Source organism: Zootoca vivipara, chromosome 16, assembly GCF_965207765.1.
Source record: "Zootoca vivipara chromosome 16, rZooViv2.hap1.1, whole genome shotgun sequence".
Classification (NCBI taxonomy): domain Eukaryota; kingdom Metazoa; phylum Chordata; class Lepidosauria; order Squamata; family Lacertidae; genus Zootoca; species Zootoca vivipara.
In genome coordinates this window covers 18,764,360-18,784,042 of record NC_142599.1, presented here as the reverse complement: position 1 = coordinate 18,784,042, position 19,683 = coordinate 18,764,360, and the positions used below count along the sequence as shown (strand labels likewise).

Below are 19,683 nucleotides of genomic sequence, written 5' to 3'. Positions count from 1 at the left end.
GACTTAAAAAGCAAAAAGCCTACTCTTTCACTACACTACTTACAGTATTTTTAAAATTTATACCCCACCATTCCTCCCAAAAGACCCCTAAAGTGATCAGCACTTGTTAATGTATAATTATTATATTAGATGACCATGAAATAGCAACAGACTTGATCAGATGATGAAATCTGTTAAATAAGGTAGGCCAATATTTGGATAGCCAAGGGTGCCATACTTCCAGTTCAACACACTTTGAGCACAAATGATGCCACACAAAGAATGTAAACAGCAGCAGAATTTGAAGGCCCAGTAATATTGCAAAGTCTCCTTCCAATACTCTCCCCTCCCCTTGGATCCTCGTTTGACCTCTAGCTCTCCTCACTCATACCCACAGAGAGAGCACCTTGTCTGAACTAGTCCTTTTAAGTTTTGCATATTTTACATCTGCAGCAATGGAAGGTGAGGTTTTGTTTTAAAGTATTAATGGCATTAAGTTTATTTTAAAACAAAAACCCCCCAAAATTCTACTAGAGCAGGGAACAGCAATGAGGTTTTCTGGAATGTATGTAGTGGGGAAATGAGTACAGTGGTACCTTGGTTTACAAACTTAATCCATTCCTGAAGTCCACTCTTAAACTGAATCCGTTCTTAAACCGAGGCGTGCTTTCCCTAATGAGGCCTCCTGCTGCCGGTGCCCTTCCACCGTTCGGATTCTGTTCTTCGACCAAGGTAAAGTTTGCAAACCGGGACACTACTTCCGGTTTTGCAGAGTTCATAAATTGAATCGTTCGTAAACAGGGCTGTTCTTAAACCGAGGTACCACTGTACTAAGATGAGAAATTGGTGATTGCTTTTCTTTTTTCTTCTTGTTCTGGTGCTACTACTGTTGTAGCAAAAAATGTATTTTTGTACTTTAATCAGAGTCCACAGCATCTCCCAAAGATATAACTTATCCCCCATCTGCTTTATAGACAAAACATGTGAGAATAACAAAATCATAGTAAGTCAAACTAACAGTAAACACATATATTTTTCCATCTCTCCTGCTGGTTTTTTAAAAATGCTGTTTAACATAGCTTAAATATGTTAAAATATGTTACTTGCTCCTTATTTTAATATTCAACACAGACCAAAAGAAAAAAGAAAAATGAGCTCCACCAAAGAAATTTCACTATCCCAAGCCAAATTCTTCATATACAGTAAGCCTGCAACTTACTTAGGGGTTATGATCCAGGGATCATGCCAAAATCCAAAATCATGTACAGTATAGTCAAAACACATTGTATTCAATGGCGAGTGGGATTGCTAAACTCATTTTTCCTGGATCCCCACCAGCTTACTTTAAAGCTGAAAGCACACAAGATAAATTTGTTTAAGTTGCATGCTGTTGCTGAATGTTCTATCAAAAGAAAGGGATTCTTCTTCCCTGGATCAGTTTTTGCACCAGAATCAGTTGGTAATCTCTCATGGCATTTTTTTGTCCCTGTGGTTTTCAGAGACAGACCTGTATAGGCACTTCATTTCTTCTCTGGATCAGTTTTGTTGCAAAAAATTTATTCTAACAGAATGGAAGCCTACTTCTGTACAGACTGCAATGAAAAGTGCACCCTGAGTTGCTTTTATTATAATCTGCTTTTGAGGACACCCCCCTGAAAAAATGTATACATTGTAATGCATTGTTTATGTTTTGTGTGCATACCAATACACATTTTGGCCAGGACTACATACAATTCTTTAAACTATTTATAGGTAGCTGATTTGATTTACAAGTCCCATTGACTTCATTTTGGGAGATGGAGGCTAAAAGCATGTGTTCAACTTTCCCCCTGGAATCCACAAGCCATGTGGCTAAATCTTATGCATCTTCCCTCAGAAGGAAACCCAATAGAATTATTCCCCAAACATAAAAACTGTCAGCAGCATTTTAATGTACTTATTTCTGTCTGTAATATACCCAAAATGCTATCTTTGGAGTAAAGAGGCCAGCTTCCCCAGCCCCGTGCATGCACATGTGGGTGGGTATATGCACGCATCCCTATGCATTAATGAAACACATGCAGTACACACACAATTTCCAGCAGGGCAGCTGTGTTACATCTGCTGTGTAACACCCACCCCAAATCTTGTGATACCAAGACTAATGAAGTTATTTTATTTGTGGAATACTGTCCACCTTCATCAGAAGCCTACATAAGAAAAACAAACTGGGAAAAAAAAGTGGTGAAAAGGCAAGTGGCAGATGTTTGCCGTACTTTGCCCTCCTTCCCTATTATCTGAAAAGCAGGGTGCAGCAAAGAAAAGGAATTCCTAATAATAATCAGAGCAGCTTAGTGATAATACCGCATCTCTTGTATTCTTTTCTCTCTAATTCTCTCTGTGCGCCAGACATTTTTTATCATCATTGTTAATTTATAATTATTACAGTAAACAACGTCATCACTGTTCTTGTGGAAGAGGACGGGCGCATCATGCCACGGGGGGGGGGGTGCAGCACCCCTCTTCTCTATCCTCTCCCCGCCTCGGTTGAAGAGCAGAGTAAAATAAAAGCCGAGAATTTGTCGATTTACAATTTAATGGGAGGACAGGAAGAAAGGGTCTTGAGGCTGAGTAATGAGTTTCTAAATAAAATTAACTGTTTGCCCTCAAGGCCCTCCCTTACCTCACACGGCTCCCGTCTTTCCATTCGTTAATTTATAAATTGAATCAAGTTAATTATTTAGCCGGGGAGGGCGGGCGCCCGGGGGGGGGAGTCCTCTTGCAACCCGTCGATTTACAAAATAATTTTGTTTTTAAAAAAATGTAATTGAGGGGAAAAAGAGGAGAGGAAGTGTGCATTGAGGCCTGCACCGGGGGCGACACCAGAATCCACTTCCTCCCACCCCCACTCCTTCTTTTTCTCCCTCCCTTCCTCCCACGAGGTTAAAAGAGGCCTGACGCTACCAAGAAGACGCACGGCGGTGGGACACCGCCCCTCCCTCTTCCTACTGACCCCCCCCCCGCAGCCAGTCACGAAGTCGCACGCGCTTCCCGCCGCCGCCCCTCCCCCCACTTAACGGCCGCCCGGCAACCATTTCCCTCCCCCCACAGAGAATAAGAACTTTCCACAAAAGACCGCGGCTTCCCGGCCTCCCGCCCCGAGCCCCCTTCTAATTCCCCCATCACGGAGGAATCCCCTTCCTCCCTCCCCGCTCCCAAGGTCTCCCTCGCCGCCCCCGATTAAGATTAGGCCTCGCCCGGCTCTCCTCACCCGTCGACGCCATTTTCTTTCTCTCTCTTTCTTCCTCCTCCTCCGCCGCCGCCTCCTCCCTCACTAACGTCCTCCCGGTCTTTCTGCCGCTGCGCACTGCGCAGGCGCGAGGTTTTCCACTCGGGGCGGCACCACTGTGCGATGTTAAAGCGGGGGGGGGGGCAGCGGCGAAGGAACGCGCCACTTCTTTTCTTCCTCTTCTTCTCTTTGTATTTATCCTAAATTCAAGTTGCAGTCAAAGAAGTCAAAAAGAGAGCCAGGGGAAACATGCGGAGGAAGGGAGCGGTAGGGGCTCTTTGAGCGTGGAATTGTGTCGGACGCTCGCAACCCCTCCTGTTGAGCGGCTGGTTCCGTCCGGGAGGCTTTAGGGATCCTCGTCCAAGAGGCCGAGCGATTGAAAAACGCCGGGAGGGTGTGTGTGAGTGACATTAGGGAAGGGGGCGGGCTCTCTGGGAGGGTTTGCCCAGAAGGTGATTGGCGGCGGGGGTGGGAGAGTAAGCTCCTTTGAATGTAGAGAAAATGCCTTCGTTTTTACAGTATCTTCTTTGCTCAACATGGCTTTCCCACCCCACTCCCTACTTTATCCTCACAACAACCCTGCGAGGTAGGCTAGGCTGGGAGGCAGTCCCTGACCCGACAAGCCACCCAGCCCTGGCCTCCCAGGGACTAGTCAGGTGAACTAGTGGGAGGGCCAGGGCTCAATTTCCCCTCTGCCATGAAGCTCACTGGGTGGTGACCTCGGCAATCACTGCCTCTCAGCCTAACCTACCTCTCAGGATAACATTGAGAGGAGGGGAATTATACGTGCCAGCTTTTGGGTGGGATAGGAATACTGTACAGTAAATAATACAACTCCCATTGGCCCCTGCCTGCATAGCCAGTGGTCAAGGGTAATGAATTTGGGAATACAGCAACATCTGCAGGGTGACTGGTTTCCCCTCTGGATTACATCAGTACTAGTTCCCCACCTTTCCCTCCTATGGACCACTTGAAAATTGCTGGAGGTGTTGGCAGACCCCCAAACCATTTCTCTTCCTGTTGTGAGCATTGCAATGTACAGTGGAACCTCAGTTTATGAAGACCTCGGTTTATGAATTTTCGGTTTACGAACGCCACGGACCCATCCGGAACGGGATTAATTCACTTTCCATTACTTTCAATGGGAAAGTTCGCTTCAGTTTATGAACGCTTCAGTTTATGAACAGACTTCCGGAACCAATTACACCCATGCTTCGGGTTAAGTAAGCTTCAGGTTGAGTACTCCGCGGACCCGTCTGGAACGGATTAATCCACTTTCCATTACTTTCAATGGGAAAGTTCGCTTCAGTTTATGAATGCTTCAGTTTATGAACAGACTTCCGGAACCAATTGTGTTCATAAACCGAGGTACCACTGTACACTGGAGACAGATCCTGCATAGTTTTAAATAACCGTACTTTTCCATGTACCGGTATAATACTAGGTCTTTTTACCTTAAAATTATGTGAAAAACTGTGGGTCATATTATACACGGGGCAATCTGCCTCTATTTTCTTAAATTGGAGTCCATAAAAATAGGGGACGTCTTATACATGGGGGCATCTTATACATGGAAAAATATGGTATATTTTTACAAACATGCCATGGGTGAAACTCACTGGCCCGCAGTTTGGGAGCCCCCAGATTGCAGCAGCCTGCCACTTTACTCTGAGTAAAGATGAACAGGATGCAGCTGCGTTTTGTTACATTATCCAACACCTCTTTCAGTATCTACAAACCTTAAATATCTAGAAGTTTTGGTGTGCAAATCTAGTTACGGTATTTATCATAGCCTTTGGCCTCCATAGCAGTCTATTCAAAGGACGGGGGTCCTAAATTGCTATCAGCTGCAGTAGCTTTCATTTGATAATGTCCATTTCAAAATAATGCACATCAATAATGTACATTTCAGAAAAATGTGTGTGCATTTTTTATGCTCTTGTGGGGATGGCAAATCACAGCATGTGGATGCAGTCTAGTAGGTAAGGCGATGGTGGAGAAACTCCAGTCAGCTCCTCCACGATCTCTGCAACTCAGCAAACACCCAGTGGGAATTTAAAACTGAGCTTGTGTCTGTCTGCCCACTATGTCATGGTTGGGTCCCGACATGGTCCCATGGCAGCCATTTTGAATTGTGCTACATACATGGCAGCCATTTTGCAGATGTCTCAAAATTCCAGATGTGCCCACTGGCTCCCAAAGTTTTGGAAACCTGTGCTATCTCTCCCACTGCACCCGAGTTCTGAGTCTCTAACCTCCTGGAAACCCTGATGGCACCCAGTGGGTGTCATCCAGCAGCACCCCCCTCCCAATACCTCTCAAAGCTGCCCTGTTCTTCCATCTCATGAGTTTCTTCTGTCCTATCCTTACATTTTCCTGACTTTTTAAAAAGTGTTCCCCTCCTTGGCACACCTCTTTCTATGTACTGTAGTTTCAGAACAATTAGAAAGGAAACTGTTTTTTTTTAAAAAATACAGGTATTGTCATTTCCCAGGAACTGAGGGCCTACATACTGTACAACACAGTTTGGACGCGGGTTTTTCACAGTGAAACATCCCCCACAACTTCAGTTTTGGAGACCCCCAATGTGATGCTGTATTGTTTTAATATGCTGTATTGTTTTAATATTCGATTGGGAGCTGCCCAGAGTGGCTGGGGAGACTCAGCCAGATGGGCGGGGTATAAATAATATATTATTATTATTATTATTATTATTATTATTATTATGCTAGCATATTTCTTTATGACAGATTTTTTTTAAAAAAAACCCAGCACCACCAAAATAAAATATAGATGATTATGTGTTACGCTAGCAACTATACTATTGGGACTGGCCTTTCATTTTCTGGATTGTGTTTGGAAAGGGAACTCTTATTTGAGAAAACAATTAATACATCTAAAAACCTTTCAAATACAAATGCAGACTTCTAGTGAGTACGCCAGGGGTAGGCAACCTCAGGCCCGTGGGCTGGATGCGGCCCAATGGCCTTCTCAATCCGGCCCACGGACGGCCCGGGAATCAGCATGTTTTTACATAAGTAGAATGTGTCCTTTTATTTAAAATGCATCTCTGGGTTATTTGTGGGGCCTGCCTGGTGTTTTTACATGAGTAGAATGTGTGCCTTTATTTAAAATGCATCTCTGGGTTATTTGTGGGGCATAGGAATTCGTTCATTTCCCCTCCCCCTAAAAAAAATATAGTCCGGCCCACCACATGGTCTGAGGGACGGTGGACCGGCCCACAGCTGAAAAAGGTTGCTGACCCCTGGTGTACGCAGAAAGGATATTTTTTTCCACTGGCTTGCACCCCATACTAGTTCTATTCAGAATAGACACATTAAAAATGGACCCAGGTTAGGCATGCCCATTAACTTCACTGGGTCCACTCTGAGGTCTAGCATTAGGGCTGCTAAATAACTGTGGGGGTTTTCTTTAAAAAATAAAAAGCCCAACAACTTTCGGGGCGTCTTATCTTCTCTTAGGAGACAGAAGCTGTGTACATCCCTTATATTAAAAGCATATGTCTTTCTCCAAAGAATCCTGGGAGCTGTAGTTTGTTAAAGGCATCCTGTCAGTGCTCAGCACCCTTAATGAACTACAGTACCCAGGATTCCTTGAGGGGGGGGAGACACATGCTTTAAACATTTATTATTCTTCTTTGGCGATCACTTGTAGCCGAGTAAGATTGTCTTCCATGAACACGGTCTTAACAGGGAGTCTGTCTCACCATGACAAGGTGATGATCCAGCGAGCTAGTTTAGAACACGTGGCCTAGGCAGTCCGAGACCGCATAACAGGAGCTCCACGCACGGAAATCAGTTTTGCACTGGCACCATGCTCCATTTTGGGAACAACAAAAATGTCGCAAACCCCACCATTATCTGCTCTTTGAGGCTTGCAATCCAAATGCAGCCTGGAGTCTGGAAAAGTGATGCAAGCGTGATTTTTCAATTTTATTTTAAGCCCATTTCCGAGAAATTGAAATAAGCAGGTGATCATTAAGAACTGAGTGACTGCACTGTTTAGTTGCTTAATTCCTTAACCCATTTCCAGGGCAAAAAGCCCAGAGAACGAAAGGCGCTTACTTCTAAGTAGACAATAAGAAGAACCTGCGGCTGGCTCACCCTGTCCAGCATCCTGTTCTCAATACAGCAGTGGAAATCCGCTCTCAAGAGTAAAGCCACTCTCCCCTGCTGCGGTTTCCAGCAATTGGCATTGCTGCCTCTGCCTGTGGGAACAAGAGAACATAGCCATTGTGGCTAGTTGTAAAATTCTCCTCTTTTAAAGCCAGCCAAGTTGGGGGCCTCACTGCTGAGTAAGCAGTGCCGAAAAGGAGGGACTGAGTAAACCATTTCTGCACAGACCAGCAAAAAAGAACAGAGAACTGAAACTCATTCCTACCCTCCACCCTCCAAAAAACAACAACCACCACTAAGGACTTTGCAGAAGCAGACGGGGTCTGAGTTCTAATCTTGTCCCCCGGACCTCCTTCCTTTCTTGTTCCTCTTTAGCGACGCTCCCTTGCCTCGTTGCAAAAGCATGTGCGAAGCCGCATAGAGAGGACCAGCGCCGACCGGCCCCACAGATCCCAAACTGCCATGTCCAAAATGGCTGCGCGCTGGTCTTTTTCTGCCGGCTGACGAACTGCCCCATCCGGCCGGTGCAGCCCCATGCACGCAGCCAGCCTTGCGCTTGGTAAAAGAAAAAGAAAAAGGAATAGGGGGCGGGACCGGGGGGGGGGAGAGAGTGTTCCCCAGTTTTCTCCAAGCAATGTTCTTGCCCAGTGGGAAAGAACTGCAAACAGCAGAGATTGAGGGTGAGAGGCTGCAAATCAAAAAGGAAGGAAGGAAGGATCTGGCTGCCTTCATCCCCGTCGTGAGATGCTGGGCCGGTGGATGTTGTAAAAAATTTTGGATCAGCTCAGGCATGCGAGCTTTTCTCCCAGAAATTCTCTCCTGCACAATCGTGAAAGGTGCAGGGTATCCTCTTTTGCATACCCCCCCTTAAGTTATTTCATTTATGTTCAAAACCAGTTGCAGCTTTTTCAAAATGCCATCTGGTTGCATCCTGCAGCAGTGAGTTCCATAAGTGCCTTGTGCATCGTGCACTCCTTTTTTGGGGTCGTCTGAATCAGCTGGATTTCACTCTACATGGGAAGAAAAACTGTGTTCCAGCATTGATGAGGGGCAATCCTCTCACCTGTAAGACCTTTAATCGCGGGATTGTGAGGCACCAAAACCAATCAAATGCAGAGCTGGGCGTGCACTTTGACAATCCAGGGCCTTCCCAATGTTTTGGTGGCTCCCATCAATCAGTTGTGGTCCAAAAAATGTGAGGAGGCTGCCTTGGACTGAGCATAGGTCCATCTAGCTCAGTATTGTCTACACTGACTGGCAGCAGCTCTCTGGGGTTTCAGGCAGAGAACGCTGCCAGCTCGACCTGGAGTTGCTGCTGGGGGAATTGAGGCTGGGAACTTCTGCATACAAAGCAGATGTTCAGCCGCTGAGCTCGGTTGGTGAGGGCTGACTTATAGGATCAGGCCAAAGCAATTTGCCACAGCTCAGTTGCCATGTGGTCAAATTAATCATTGGGGTAATTCTAACAGGTTAATCTGGGCAGTCAGCAGGAGCCATTAGTTAGGAGCTACAAACCTGACGTTCCCCCTGCCGCCCCCCAGGCATAATCCCAGGAACCGTAGTTTGTTAAGGGGGTTAGGAATTGTAGCTCCGTCAGGAGTAAACTCAGGATTATTTGGGGTTGCGGGCCTGACTCTTAAAGTGCTGTAAATGTGGATGCCCCACAAATCCCAGAGTCTTTACTAGGTGTACGCTCCTCTGATTAACCAGTGATTAAAAGCTTCAGCAAATGGGTGGCTTCTTGCCTGCCTTCTGGTTAATATAAACCTGACACTTTCTCCCTTGTCTTTTCCTTCCCCCTAGGGGCATGCTGATGAAGAGCCTTTGGAGCAGGCCATGGGGGTTATGGCGCCCCCCAGTTGCATCGTTCACCCTCATGGTGCTTCTCTGCCTATTCTGGTTGGCGGGCATAGACGAAAGCTTGGCGTTATCGCCCAACCTCCTGCTCACCAGCCCTTTCCAAGGTATGCTACCCGAGACTCCTGCCCCCTCCCCTGGTGTGTTGCCTCCCTAACCGTTCTGGGCTCCTTGGGTCCAGCACACCACTCTCGTCCCACCCCCCGGAATCCCTTGTGGGTTTTTATTGATACAAACTGTTTTTATCCTGCCCCCTCGAAGCCCAAAAAGGCTCCCATGCTGATAACGGCAAAGTTTCAGGTTCGATCCCCGCATGGGACAGCTGCATTGCAGGGGGTTGGACTAAATGACACTTAAGAGTCCCTTCCAACAGGATTCCAGGGCAGCTGTCAACAACCAGTCAGTCCTTGCTCTCTGGGTTACGATTTCCAAGACTTGACAGAAAAGGGATTGGGTGGGGGTGGGGAGTGAGAGCATCCGTCCCTGTTTCTTGGTTACAGAATTCTTGGCCATTACGATGTAAATTTGCCTCTGCTTAAAAGATGGATATTGATTCACTGGGATGATAATAAAATGCCCTTGAACAATGGCTAGAAGACATGACTGCTCTTGCAACATACAAATGGATTGCTTTTAGACTTGTGTATGGGCAAATATAATGATATTTGGAATGCCTTTATTAAAAAAAAATCACGAGGGCTGGTTAATAATTTTTATACTTGTTAGAATAATTGATTCCTCCATTTCAGGCGGTTGTACTGGATGAACCTTGAAGGGAACGTTCTTTCCCATGTGGTGGACTTGCAAAAGGACAAAAGAGTATTGGGAAATAATCCATAATGAATTGGGGAAAAAATTGTTTAAAAGTACTTTTCCAAAACAAAAACAAAAAAAACCCCACAGAGTCCTTTCTGCTGGGGATAATTCAGATGGAAATTCCCAGGTGTCAAAAAAGGTTATTTATGTACTGTGGCCCATGTTTTGTTAGCCCAAAAATGGAGAACGAGCAAAAGAAGAATGGCAACTTAAACTGACAGAACATGTGCAGCTTGTGGTCTATATAATAATAATAATAATAATAATAATAATAATAATAATAATAATAATAATAAGTTTATTTATTTATACCCCGCCCATCTGGCTGGGTTTCCCCAGCCACTCTGGGCGGCTTACAACGGAAAAATGAAATAAAATAATCTATTAAACATTAAAAGCCTCCCTAAACAAGGCTGCCTTCAGAGAACAAGAAGAACATACGTTTAGAGAAGATTGGAAATTTTTTATTGAATACATGGGAAATGGTGTACACTTGAAAACATTGGCAGCGTTAAGATAAATTCAGCAGCGCAAATAAGTTTTGATGGGTGCCATAATGGAATACTGAATGGTTTTGTTTATGTAAAATATGCAGGGATTTATGATATGATGCAAAATGAACCATGGAGAGAGGAGAAGGGAAGTCATTGATATTTTAAGGCTGTTTAAATGAGTACAGTGGTACCTCAGGTTACAAACACTTCGGGTTAGACTCCGCTAACCCAGAAATAGTACCTCGAGTAAAGAACTTTACCTCAGGATGAGAATGGAAATTGCATGGCGGCAGCGGGAGGCCCCATTAGCTAAAGTGTACCTCTGGAACAAATTAAGTTCATAACCAGAGGTACCACTGTATTTTAAATTGTAAAACAGAAAAGTTAATAAAAATTATATATATATGAAGAAACTAGCTGGCTAGGCCACGCGTTGCTGTGGCTCATCCCTGTGATTCCCCCCACCCTGTCCCGATCCATGACCTATCCTGTCCCCTCCTGCCTCCAACCACAGGCAGGCAAGCCCCCACCTCCATTCGGCCTAGTCTGTAAAGGCGAGCCTCCATTCGGCCTAGTAGCTGCAGTACCAGTGTAGCCTCCGATAGAGGGCCAAGGTTTTCTAGCTGTAGTACCAGTGTAGGCGCCACTAGAGGGTTGCAACCTTCTATTTCCCAGCTTCCCCGGCCCTCTGAGTTCAGGGTTCCAAACCAGTGGGTTTTACCTGGTTTTCGTGGCACAGGTGTGACATGTGGGCAATCTATGTGCATGGAAACACTCGCCTATACCCATGTGACGTTGTGGCTAAATTTGACTGCGATCGGACAAGCGGTTTGGGAGAATGCCGCGTTTTAACGAACTTGGACCCTCTACATTCATATATATGTACTAGCTGGCTCTGCACGTCTTGCTGTGCATTAGTCTGTCAAATGGAGGGTAATAGGCCCACTTCAGATCCCCCTGAGCCTCAGAGTCCCCCTGTTTTACAGGATCTCGTGGCGGAGGCGGGGTTTGTGGGTGTGGCGCGTTGTTGTGGCTAATCCCTGTGACTGCCCCCATGTGTCCCGATCCATGATCAATTCTGTTTGTCCCCCCCCCCCCCGTGACCGGCGTATCTCATGACGTTTTGAAGGATGGTATGGTATTTTTGTCTTGTGGTTATTTGGAGGGGGATTTGGGGGAGTAGTGGTGCTAAATTTTAAAGTAAAAACCCCTTGGCGTGCCCCCAAGTGCGTTGCTGTGGGTTATTCCCCCCCCCCGGGGCCTAGTGGGGGCCTGGAAGGGGCCTACATAAAACAAAGGCCGTGCTGCAACCTGCGATCCGGGCGCTCACCCTCTCCTCCCCCACCCCGGCCTAGTGGGGGCCTAGCAGCCTGGCAGGGGCCTAGGAGTCTGATAATGGCCGCCTTGGTGGTTTCAGTTGCTTGGTTGATGATGTCATTATTTGGTTTGTGGGTGTGGTGTAGATTTCACAGGAAGGGAGGGGGTGTACTGTGGGAGGAATTCCACTTGAGGGCACTGTTTTATTTTGAGGAAAATCAGGTTTCTACCTGCCCAGGTGTGAAATTTGAGGGATTTTTTTTCTAACAACGATTGGGGAGTGGCCTGGATCATTGTGTCTAAATTTCAGGACGATCGGTCAAGCGGTTACGGAGAAAAGTGGAACACGCAGTTTCACGATTTTTACATTTTTATATATAGAGATATATAGAAGATAGATAGATAGATAGATAGATAGATAGATAGATAGATAGATAGATAGATAGATAGATAGATGAACCTTGGGGTCCCTTCCAACTCTACAATTCTGTATCCATATATTGTATTTTACCACAGTTTCAAGCACTCCCCCCCCTTTTGTCCTTATTTTGACTTTTTTCCACTTTATTTCTCGGCTGAAAATTTTCAACAGGACAATAATAATAATAATAATAATAATAATAATAATAATAATAATGGCACGTTGTCGACCACCCCCTGCGTTTCCTCCCCACAGCGTATCGCCTCGTGACCTACTGCCTGTGCCTCACGGATTCTCCTTTGTTCTTCCTCAACCTGCTCCTCTTTCCACTGCTGAGTTGGCACCAGGAGCGATGCCAGGGCACTCTGCGCTACCTCCACTCTTCGGCACTTGGCGCTTTCGCCTCGGCCCTCCTCTACCTCCTCCTAGCTTGGCTGCAGGGTGCTCAGGCCGGCTCTGCTGTTGGGGGCTACACCCCCGTGCACCTGGCCTTGCTTGGGTGGCCCCAAGGGCATCAGAGACAGGGGGGTCCCCGGAGGTGGGCTTCCCCTCCTCTGCTGGCTGTGCTGCTGCTGGGTCTGAGCTGGATTCTCTCCCCCAGCTCTCCTTTCCTCCTGCATCTGAGCGGGCTGCTCACGGGCCTGGCCTGTATCCTTTCCGAAAAGGTGGGTTGGGGGCATAGTTGCCAAGTCTCCCGTATTCCCCGGGAAACCCCTGTTTTTCCAGCTGTTCCCAGCCGAAAAAACGAATTTTTTTTTGTTTTCCCCCGGTTTATTCTGGCGCGGCGGCCATTTTGGAACTGGGCGGAGCATGCTCAGAAGCGGCTTTTGATGCTGCTCTGCCCAGTTCCAAAATGGCTGCAGTGCGACTTCTGGTGCGGTGGCCATTTTGGAACTGGGCAAAGCAGCATCAAAAGTCACTTCTGAGCATGCTCCGCCGAGTTCTAAAATGGCAGCAGCGCTATTTCCGGTCTGCTACTTCCGGCCCGATCCCTTATTTTTCAAGAAGGAATTTGGCAGGTATGGTTGGGTGTTAACTGCTGGTTTATGGTGCATCATGTTGGCCCTTGTGAGAGCAGGAGGCTGGACCAGGTGGGTCCAGCAACCAGGGTCTGCTTAGGTTCTCATTTCCCTTGACGCCGCAGTCTGGGCTGGGGTCTTCTCCCCGCTGGAATTATCAGAGAGACGCCTGGAAAAGCTGCACAGCGGAATCATCTTTAAGACCCTCCCGGGAAGAGGCTCTTTCCTCCACTTTGTCCTGTCCCCGGCAGGACCTGCTGAAATCCTCCCCACCGCCGACCCAGCCGCCGGGAGAGACAGGTAAATTTGGAACCCTGGTTTTCTTTGTAGGGCTGGGTGGGCGAAGGAGTCGTCGTTTGAGACAATAAAAAAAGATGAGCAGCAGATTTCAGGCAGGGGACATTCCCTGCCCTGTTTGGAGATGCCGGGGATTGAACCTGGGAAACTTCAGATTACAGTCATACCTTGGATCCCGAACACCTTGCGAGTCGAAACGTTTTGGCTCCCGAATGCCACACACCCGGAAGTGAGTGTTCCGGTTTGCGGACGTTCTTTGGAACCCAAGCATCCAACGCGGCTTCCGATTGGCTGCTGGAGTTTCGGAAGCTGCGCCTTGGTTTCCGAACGTTTTGGAAGTCAAACGGACTTCCGGAACGGACTCCGTTCGACTTCCGAGGTACCACTGTATTAGGGAATGATTTGTAATGAAATGAAAAAAATGTTTAAAAGAACACACACACACACCCGTCCCAAAAAAGCCCGAGGCATTTCTTCTGGGTATGATACAGACAGAGGTAGCCAGCGGGTGAAAAATGCTATTTATGTATGTAACAACTGCATGGCAGCTGAAAAATGATGGAATACGCAGAGCTAGCGGGCCTAACCAGCAGGGCAGGAGAACAAGAAGAAAGAGGAATGGAAAACATTTGCAGAAAAACTGTTGCATGCAAAATGAAAACATTAGCAGGATTATTGTAAATTCAACGGTATAATATGGATTAAGATAGAATGGAAAGGGGGAAACCAGACGGAGGAAATATAAGTCGTACCTTGGCTCCTGAACACCGCAAACCCGCAAGTGAGTGTTCCATTTTCAAACGTTCTTTGGAACGTGAAGGTCCGATGGGGCTTCTGCGGCTTCCGATTGGCTTCAGGAGCTTCCTGCAGCCAATCAGAAGCCACACTTTGGTTTCCGAGCATTTTGGAAGTCAGAATGGACTCCAGAACAGATTCCGTTCGACTTCCAAGGTACGACTGTACTCAAGTTAATTTTGGAAATACAAGGAAACCATGGAAGGAGAAGAAGGGAAGTCGTTGGCTGTATTGTTCTATACTTAATTGTGGAGAAATGTATACCTGAAAATATAATAAGTAAATATTTGGGGCGGTGCGGGGTGGGGGTGGGGAACTGGGAACCTTTTGCAGGTAAGTGCCACACCACTGAGCTTCAGTCTTCTTTGGCTTAAGATCACAGCCTTGCCTATCTTTTCCTCTCTCCCAGGATTCCTCGTTCTCCGGAGTCGCCAACCCAAGCGTTTCCCCCAGCAGATTTCCCTACGCAGCCTCTCTTTCTCGCTTCGCCACCTGCCTCTTACTGGAGTGGAGAAACTGCAGCTCTGGAGCAGGAACTCAGTCAGTCAGTTGCTGCTGGTTCCCTGCCTCCCTTCCCCGCCCACCACGGGGCTTTGAGTGCTCCTTTCTCGGCCCTCCAAAGATCCCTGATGGATGAAGAGCTGCTCCGAGCCGGGATCCAGGCTTCTCTGCAGGATATGGCGGAGGAAGAGGTGAAACTTTCCAAATCTTCGGTTTCTTCTCTCCGGTAAGGGTTTCCCGGGGGAAAGCTAAGCTTCCTTCCTGATGGGGTTTGGGGGGGGGCATCAGAGAGGGCAGTTGCATCTTGCATGGGGCTTTGGTTCCAGGAGTTCTGCGTGTATGTGGAAATTGCAGGTCCCCAAACCCTTAGAGCCAACCCTGTGGCTAGCAGGGGTGTGGGGTGGGGGAGACATTTGGTACCAGGTAACGCCAAGGGGACCAGGCGCAAACAGAGCTTTGAAACTCTCTGCCTTGCTTTAGAAGGCAAGGCCTGCTCAGCACACCAACTCCGAAAGGCTAAAGATGCTCACGAGAGACCTTCTGGGATCTCAGATGGCTCCATGAGATCTCACGTGAGCATCCCAGAGCTGGCATGCTGAGCAGGCCTTGCCCCCCAAGCAAAGCAGAGCTTAAAAGCTCTTTTCGCCCCAGGTAACCCCAGGCAGACAACAGTACATTTCCAAGCACAATTCAAAGTGTTGGTGCTGACCTTTAAAGCCCTAAACGGCCTCGGCCCAGAATACCTGAAGGAGCATCTCCATCGTTCAACCCGGACACTGAGGTCCAGCGCCGAGGGCCTTCTGGCGGTTCCCTCCTTGCGAGAAGCAAAGTTACAAGGAACCAGGCAGAGGGCCTTCTCGGTGGTGGCGCCCACCCTGTGGAATGCCCTCCCACCAGATGTCAAGGAAATAAACAACTATCTGACATTTAGAAAACATCTGAAAGCAGCCCTCGATAGGGAAGTTTTTAATGACTGATGTTTTAATATATTTTTAATCTTTTGTTGGAAGCCGCCCAGAGTGGCTGGGTAAATCCAGCCAGATGGGCGGGGTATTATTATTATTATTAATAATAATAATAATAATAATAATAATAATAATAATAATAATATGTTGTTGTTGTTGTTAATATGTCATCCATCTGACTGGGTTGCCCCAGCCAAACTGGGCAGCTCCCAGCATACATAAACACATAAACATTAAAAAACCTTCCTTTCAGGACTACCTTCAGTTGTCTTCTAAAAGTTGCATAGTTGTTTATTTCCTTGACATCTGATGGAAGGGCGTTCCACAGGGCGGGTGCCACTACCAAGAAGGCCCTCTGCCTGGTTCCCTGTAACTTTGCTTCTTGCAATGAGGGAACCGCCAGAAGGCCCTCGGTGCTGGACCTCAGTGTCCGGGCCAAACAATGGGGGTAGAGACGCTCCTTCAGGTATACTGGGTTGAGGCTGTTTAGGGCTTTAAAGGTCAGCACCAACACTTTGAATTGTGCTTGGAAACGTACCAGGGGCCAATGCAGATCCTTTAGGACCAGTGTTATATAGTCCCAGCAGTCACCAGCTTGCCAGCCTGCCTTTATCCACTTATGTTTGAAATCACACGTTAAATGTGTATACTACGGTTGCCGATTGCGGCCTTCTCACCTGGCAGAGGGCAACGCGTGAAATTTGCCTCCCTGAAATTGATGCCACCCTCCCACGCCCTGCCCTTTCAGGCTCCAGCAGCTCCAGAAAATGGGCTTCCCAACCGAGCAGGCAGTTGTGGCGCTGGCAGCCACGAGCCACGTGGAGGGTGCCGTCTCACTGCTGATCGGAGGCCACATCGGAGACCAAGCTGTGGTGACGGCAGAGAGATGCTCCGCTCAACGCTAGTGACCTCCGGGCACCAGCTAGTGAGTGGACAGAGGTTGGCAAGCCAGCCCGAACGGTGCCAGCGTCCGGGCAGAAAACCAGCCACGGCTGGTGGAGTTGAGCGGGGATTCGCTGTGGACTCAACTGGGAAGGAAGGAAAGCGGAAGGTGGGCGAGACCCACCATTGAAGCCAAGGCCACCCTGTTGCTATGGGGCAGCTTCCATACAGCCCAGCCAGGCTGGTGCGTCAAGAGGGCAAGAGTGGAAGACAATGCACATATATCAAGGGCTGCAAGACGCTTGGGAAATCCTCCAGAAGAGACCCAGTGGCTTCTTCCATCTGGGGATTCTTGGAATAACAAAACCAGAGGTTTCTCCTGATTGCAGTCGTTTTCCCATGTGTTCCATGGGTGTTTGTGGAAACCATCTCCCGAGACGTGTCAGGAGGTGGTGGGGACACGGGCAAAAGCCGCCCCCAGTGGCCAATCCGTCTGGGCTGCCACACATTAGGCATTGTTCGTGAGAAAGGGAGCCCTCTCCATGCCTACGAGCTCCGCCACTCACCCGGGAGATGTAGCAAGGATCTCAGTTCCGGGGTTCGGAGTTTGACCAAAAACATCCAGAGCTCAAATCTGGGCCTTTTCCATGCATCCACTTTGAAGTGAGGGGCAGGGTGTTCTCACCCCCACGCAGAACAGAGTCCCGTCCACACTGTATGTTTAAAGCACTCTTAAAAACATTCAAAGGAATAACAGATGACACTGAATTCTGCATTGCAAGGGGGGCGGGCTGGATGACCCGTTGGGGCCCTTCCAATTCTGTGATTCTATAACAGTTCCCAGGATTCATGTGTTGGGGGTGGGAGCCACAACTTCCCCCAAATAATCCTAGGAACTGTTGTCCGTCAAGGTGTTCCCAGTGCTTTTTTTCTGGGGGGGATGCAGGGGGACGCATACCCCTAAACATTTTGTGAATCTTTGTACTTTTGTCCATTTACTGTATTTATTTTCCCCAGTTGGAACTATAAAATGGTGATTTTTCTGGAGTCAAAATGAGAGTATCCCTAAACATTTTTTTAGGAAAGAAAGAAAAAATGCCTTGGATGTTCCTAACTGCTTTCAGGGCTGTTCACAAGCTACAATTGCCAGGATTCTCTGGGGGAGGGGGGGGGGAGCCATGACTCTTAAAGCAGTAGTCGAGGACTTCAAAAAGTAGCCTTTGCCAAGCTGATGCCTGATGGACATTTAACATAAAATGCAGCAAAGGACCCGTACAGAGAGCATCACCTTAGCTCAGGCTTTGAGGCAAAGCCCTCCACACTCCCTTCAATTCAGGCAGAGGCTCGCGTTCAGTGAAGCTTTATTGACCTGGTCCCTGTTGTCAGCCAAAATCCCAGAGAGTACATACATTATATGGAGGCAGACACACATAGATAAACACACACACACATCCTTCTCTCTCCCTGATCTGCTTTGCCCACAAGACTTTGCATTAAGAGTACAGTAGTCTGATCGTCTCGAGGCTTCATGGTAGCACCAGCTATCCCACCTGTTGCAACATCTAACCTCGGTTTGAATCGCCTTCGCAGCCCACTTGACAACTTCGGATACACGGCTTGCATGCCGGATCTGATCCAGTCGCTAAAATTGTACCCGGAGATCCAATCACAAAGGACGCAATCGTTTGTTGGGACAGCCACCGATGTAGTTCTTAAAACGTCCGCACAGTTCAGCGTTGGCAGCTTCTGCCAGGGAAGGGGAAATGTTTGTCCTCTCTCCACAAACACGCACTGCCAGGCATCCCAAGCGAAAGAGAAACCCCAGGAACCCCTTTGACCTGACCCTACTAGGGCTCCCCATTCTTAAGAAGCGAGCGGAAAGCAGGAAAACTTTTGTTTTCCTGGCAGAGATATTGTGACGTCTGCCACTCCTGAGCTTCCACAACTGCGGTTGAAAACAGTAGTCCAGAAAAGCCCGGTTTCTCTCCTCGTTATCTTTGCCCGGGCCAGGCTATGGGGGGGAAAGGGGCGATTCAGGGACCAGGAGAAATTTAGCAGAAAAACTAGTTAAATTTCCAGGTCAAAGTCCCAAGCGGTAGAAAAACAGCAAGCTACAGGAGAGGGTGCAGTTGTGCTGTGCAGAGGGAAAATATCCCCGTTTAAATAGCACCAAGGGATAAATGGCTTTCCCTACGAGACAATCAGGCGGCCACAAATAATGCTTAGCGGCTTACTTGTGGCAGCAGCTTGTGGGGTGAAGGTGTGGGGTGCATTGCAGCAACCGTTACTTTTACACACACACACACACACACACACACACCTTTGCGCGAAATAAATACGGAAGCAAGCTGTCGGCAAGCAAGCGCCCTCCTCAACACACGCCTCTCCACTGCTTCTTCATGGGGGGGCAGTCCAAAGTGGGAGGAAGGGGGCTGGGTCTTGGGGGGGGCACCCCGAAAGAGGCCTCTCGCGCCCTCCCCCAAAAGGATGCTCTTTGTCTGTACCTGCCAACGGGCAGGCCAACAGCCTCCTCCTCATTTCGTCTCCTCCTCGCTCCTCTGAGAGAGGTGGTGGGAGATCATCTTGTAGGCTGCCAGGCTCTCGTCGCGCTTCCCCCGGTCGTAGCCAGGCATGCTGGTGGAGGAAAAGCCCAGTCCTGATCCCGGTTCCGGTTCTGTCAACGGAGAGGAAGGACAAGCAAGAGTCAGAGCTGAGCCGCTTTTTGTCCGCTGCGGAATTTGGCAACCCAAGAACCTCGGTTGTCATTTTGTGATTTTAAAAAAAGAAAAAGAATACAAGTTTCTGGTCCTCATGGTTCCAGAGGTGTGAGAAATGTCTAGGTGGCTCAAGCGGAGAACCCACAGCTGCCCAGATGTTGCTGAAGTCCCATGCTTGGCCAGCAGTCAAGGAGGAAGGGAGTTATAGTGCAGCAACTT

The 19,683-nt window shown here is 48.0% G+C and overlaps 3 protein-coding genes across 17 annotated transcripts in view; 1 reads left to right on the top strand and 2 right to left on the bottom strand.

Moving 5' to 3' along the window:
• The window catches only part of EWSR1 (EWS RNA binding protein 1), a 34,560-nt gene extending 31,246 nt beyond the window's left edge, over positions 1-3,314 (bottom strand). For all 5 annotated transcript variants that reach the window (XM_035097960.3, XM_035097962.3, XM_035097961.3 and 2 more), the window contains exon 1: positions 3,230-3,314. In XM_035097960.3, the coding sequence (XP_034953851.1) occupies positions 3,230-3,242 (13 nt within the window). In that variant the 5' untranslated portion in view covers positions 3,243-3,314. The remainder of the gene's footprint in view (positions 1-3,229) is intronic.
• A 4,461-nt stretch (positions 3,315-7,775) lies between these two features.
• RHBDD3 (rhomboid domain containing 3) lies at positions 7,776-17,801 on the top strand. 3 transcript variants are annotated; one of them, XM_088659238.1, is made up of 6 exons: positions 7,776-7,942; positions 9,187-9,347; positions 12,544-12,936; positions 13,433-13,607; positions 14,809-15,126; positions 16,614-17,801. In XM_088659238.1, exons 2-6 carry the CDS (start codon positions 9,191-9,193, stop codon positions 16,768-16,770), a joined length of 1,200 nt encoding a protein of 399 aa, XP_088515364.1. In that variant the 5' UTR covers positions 7,776-7,942; positions 9,187-9,190; the 3' UTR covers positions 16,771-17,801. The 3 variants fall into 3 exon arrangements, with proteins under 3 accessions (XP_088515364.1, XP_060125405.1, XP_088515363.1); XM_060269422.2 differs by having other exon boundaries at positions 7,828-8,219; XM_088659237.1 differs by having other exon boundaries at positions 7,829-8,322.
• A 290-nt stretch (positions 17,802-18,091) lies between these two features.
• Positions 18,092-19,683, bottom strand: part of EMID1 (EMI domain containing 1) — a 75,502-nt gene continuing 73,910 nt past the window's right edge. For all 9 annotated transcript variants that reach the window (XR_015947380.1, XR_015947379.1, XR_015947378.1 and 6 more), the window contains 2 exons: positions 19,252-19,421; positions 18,092-18,493 (listed from right to left, as the gene is read on the bottom strand). Coding sequence is in view for 6 of the 9 variants with exons in the window: in XM_088659233.1 (XP_088515359.1) it covers positions 19,282-19,421 (140 nt within the window). In the remaining 3 variants the exon portion in view is untranslated. The remainder of the gene's footprint in view (positions 18,494-19,251; positions 19,422-19,683) is intronic.

Coding starts and splice junctions, on each gene's coding strand:
- RHBDD3 (XM_088659237.1), top strand. CDS start 8,267: ATGTTCAAAACCAGTTGCAGCTTTTTCAAAATGCCATCTGGTTGCATC. Junction 8,323..9,186: donor TCTGGTTGCATCCTGCAGCA/GTGAGTTCCATA, acceptor CCTTCCCCCTAG/GGGCATGCTGATGAAGAGCC. Junction 9,348..12,543: donor GCTCACCAGCCCTTTCCAAG/GTATGCTACCCG, acceptor TCCTCCCCACAG/CGTATCGCCTCGTGACCTAC.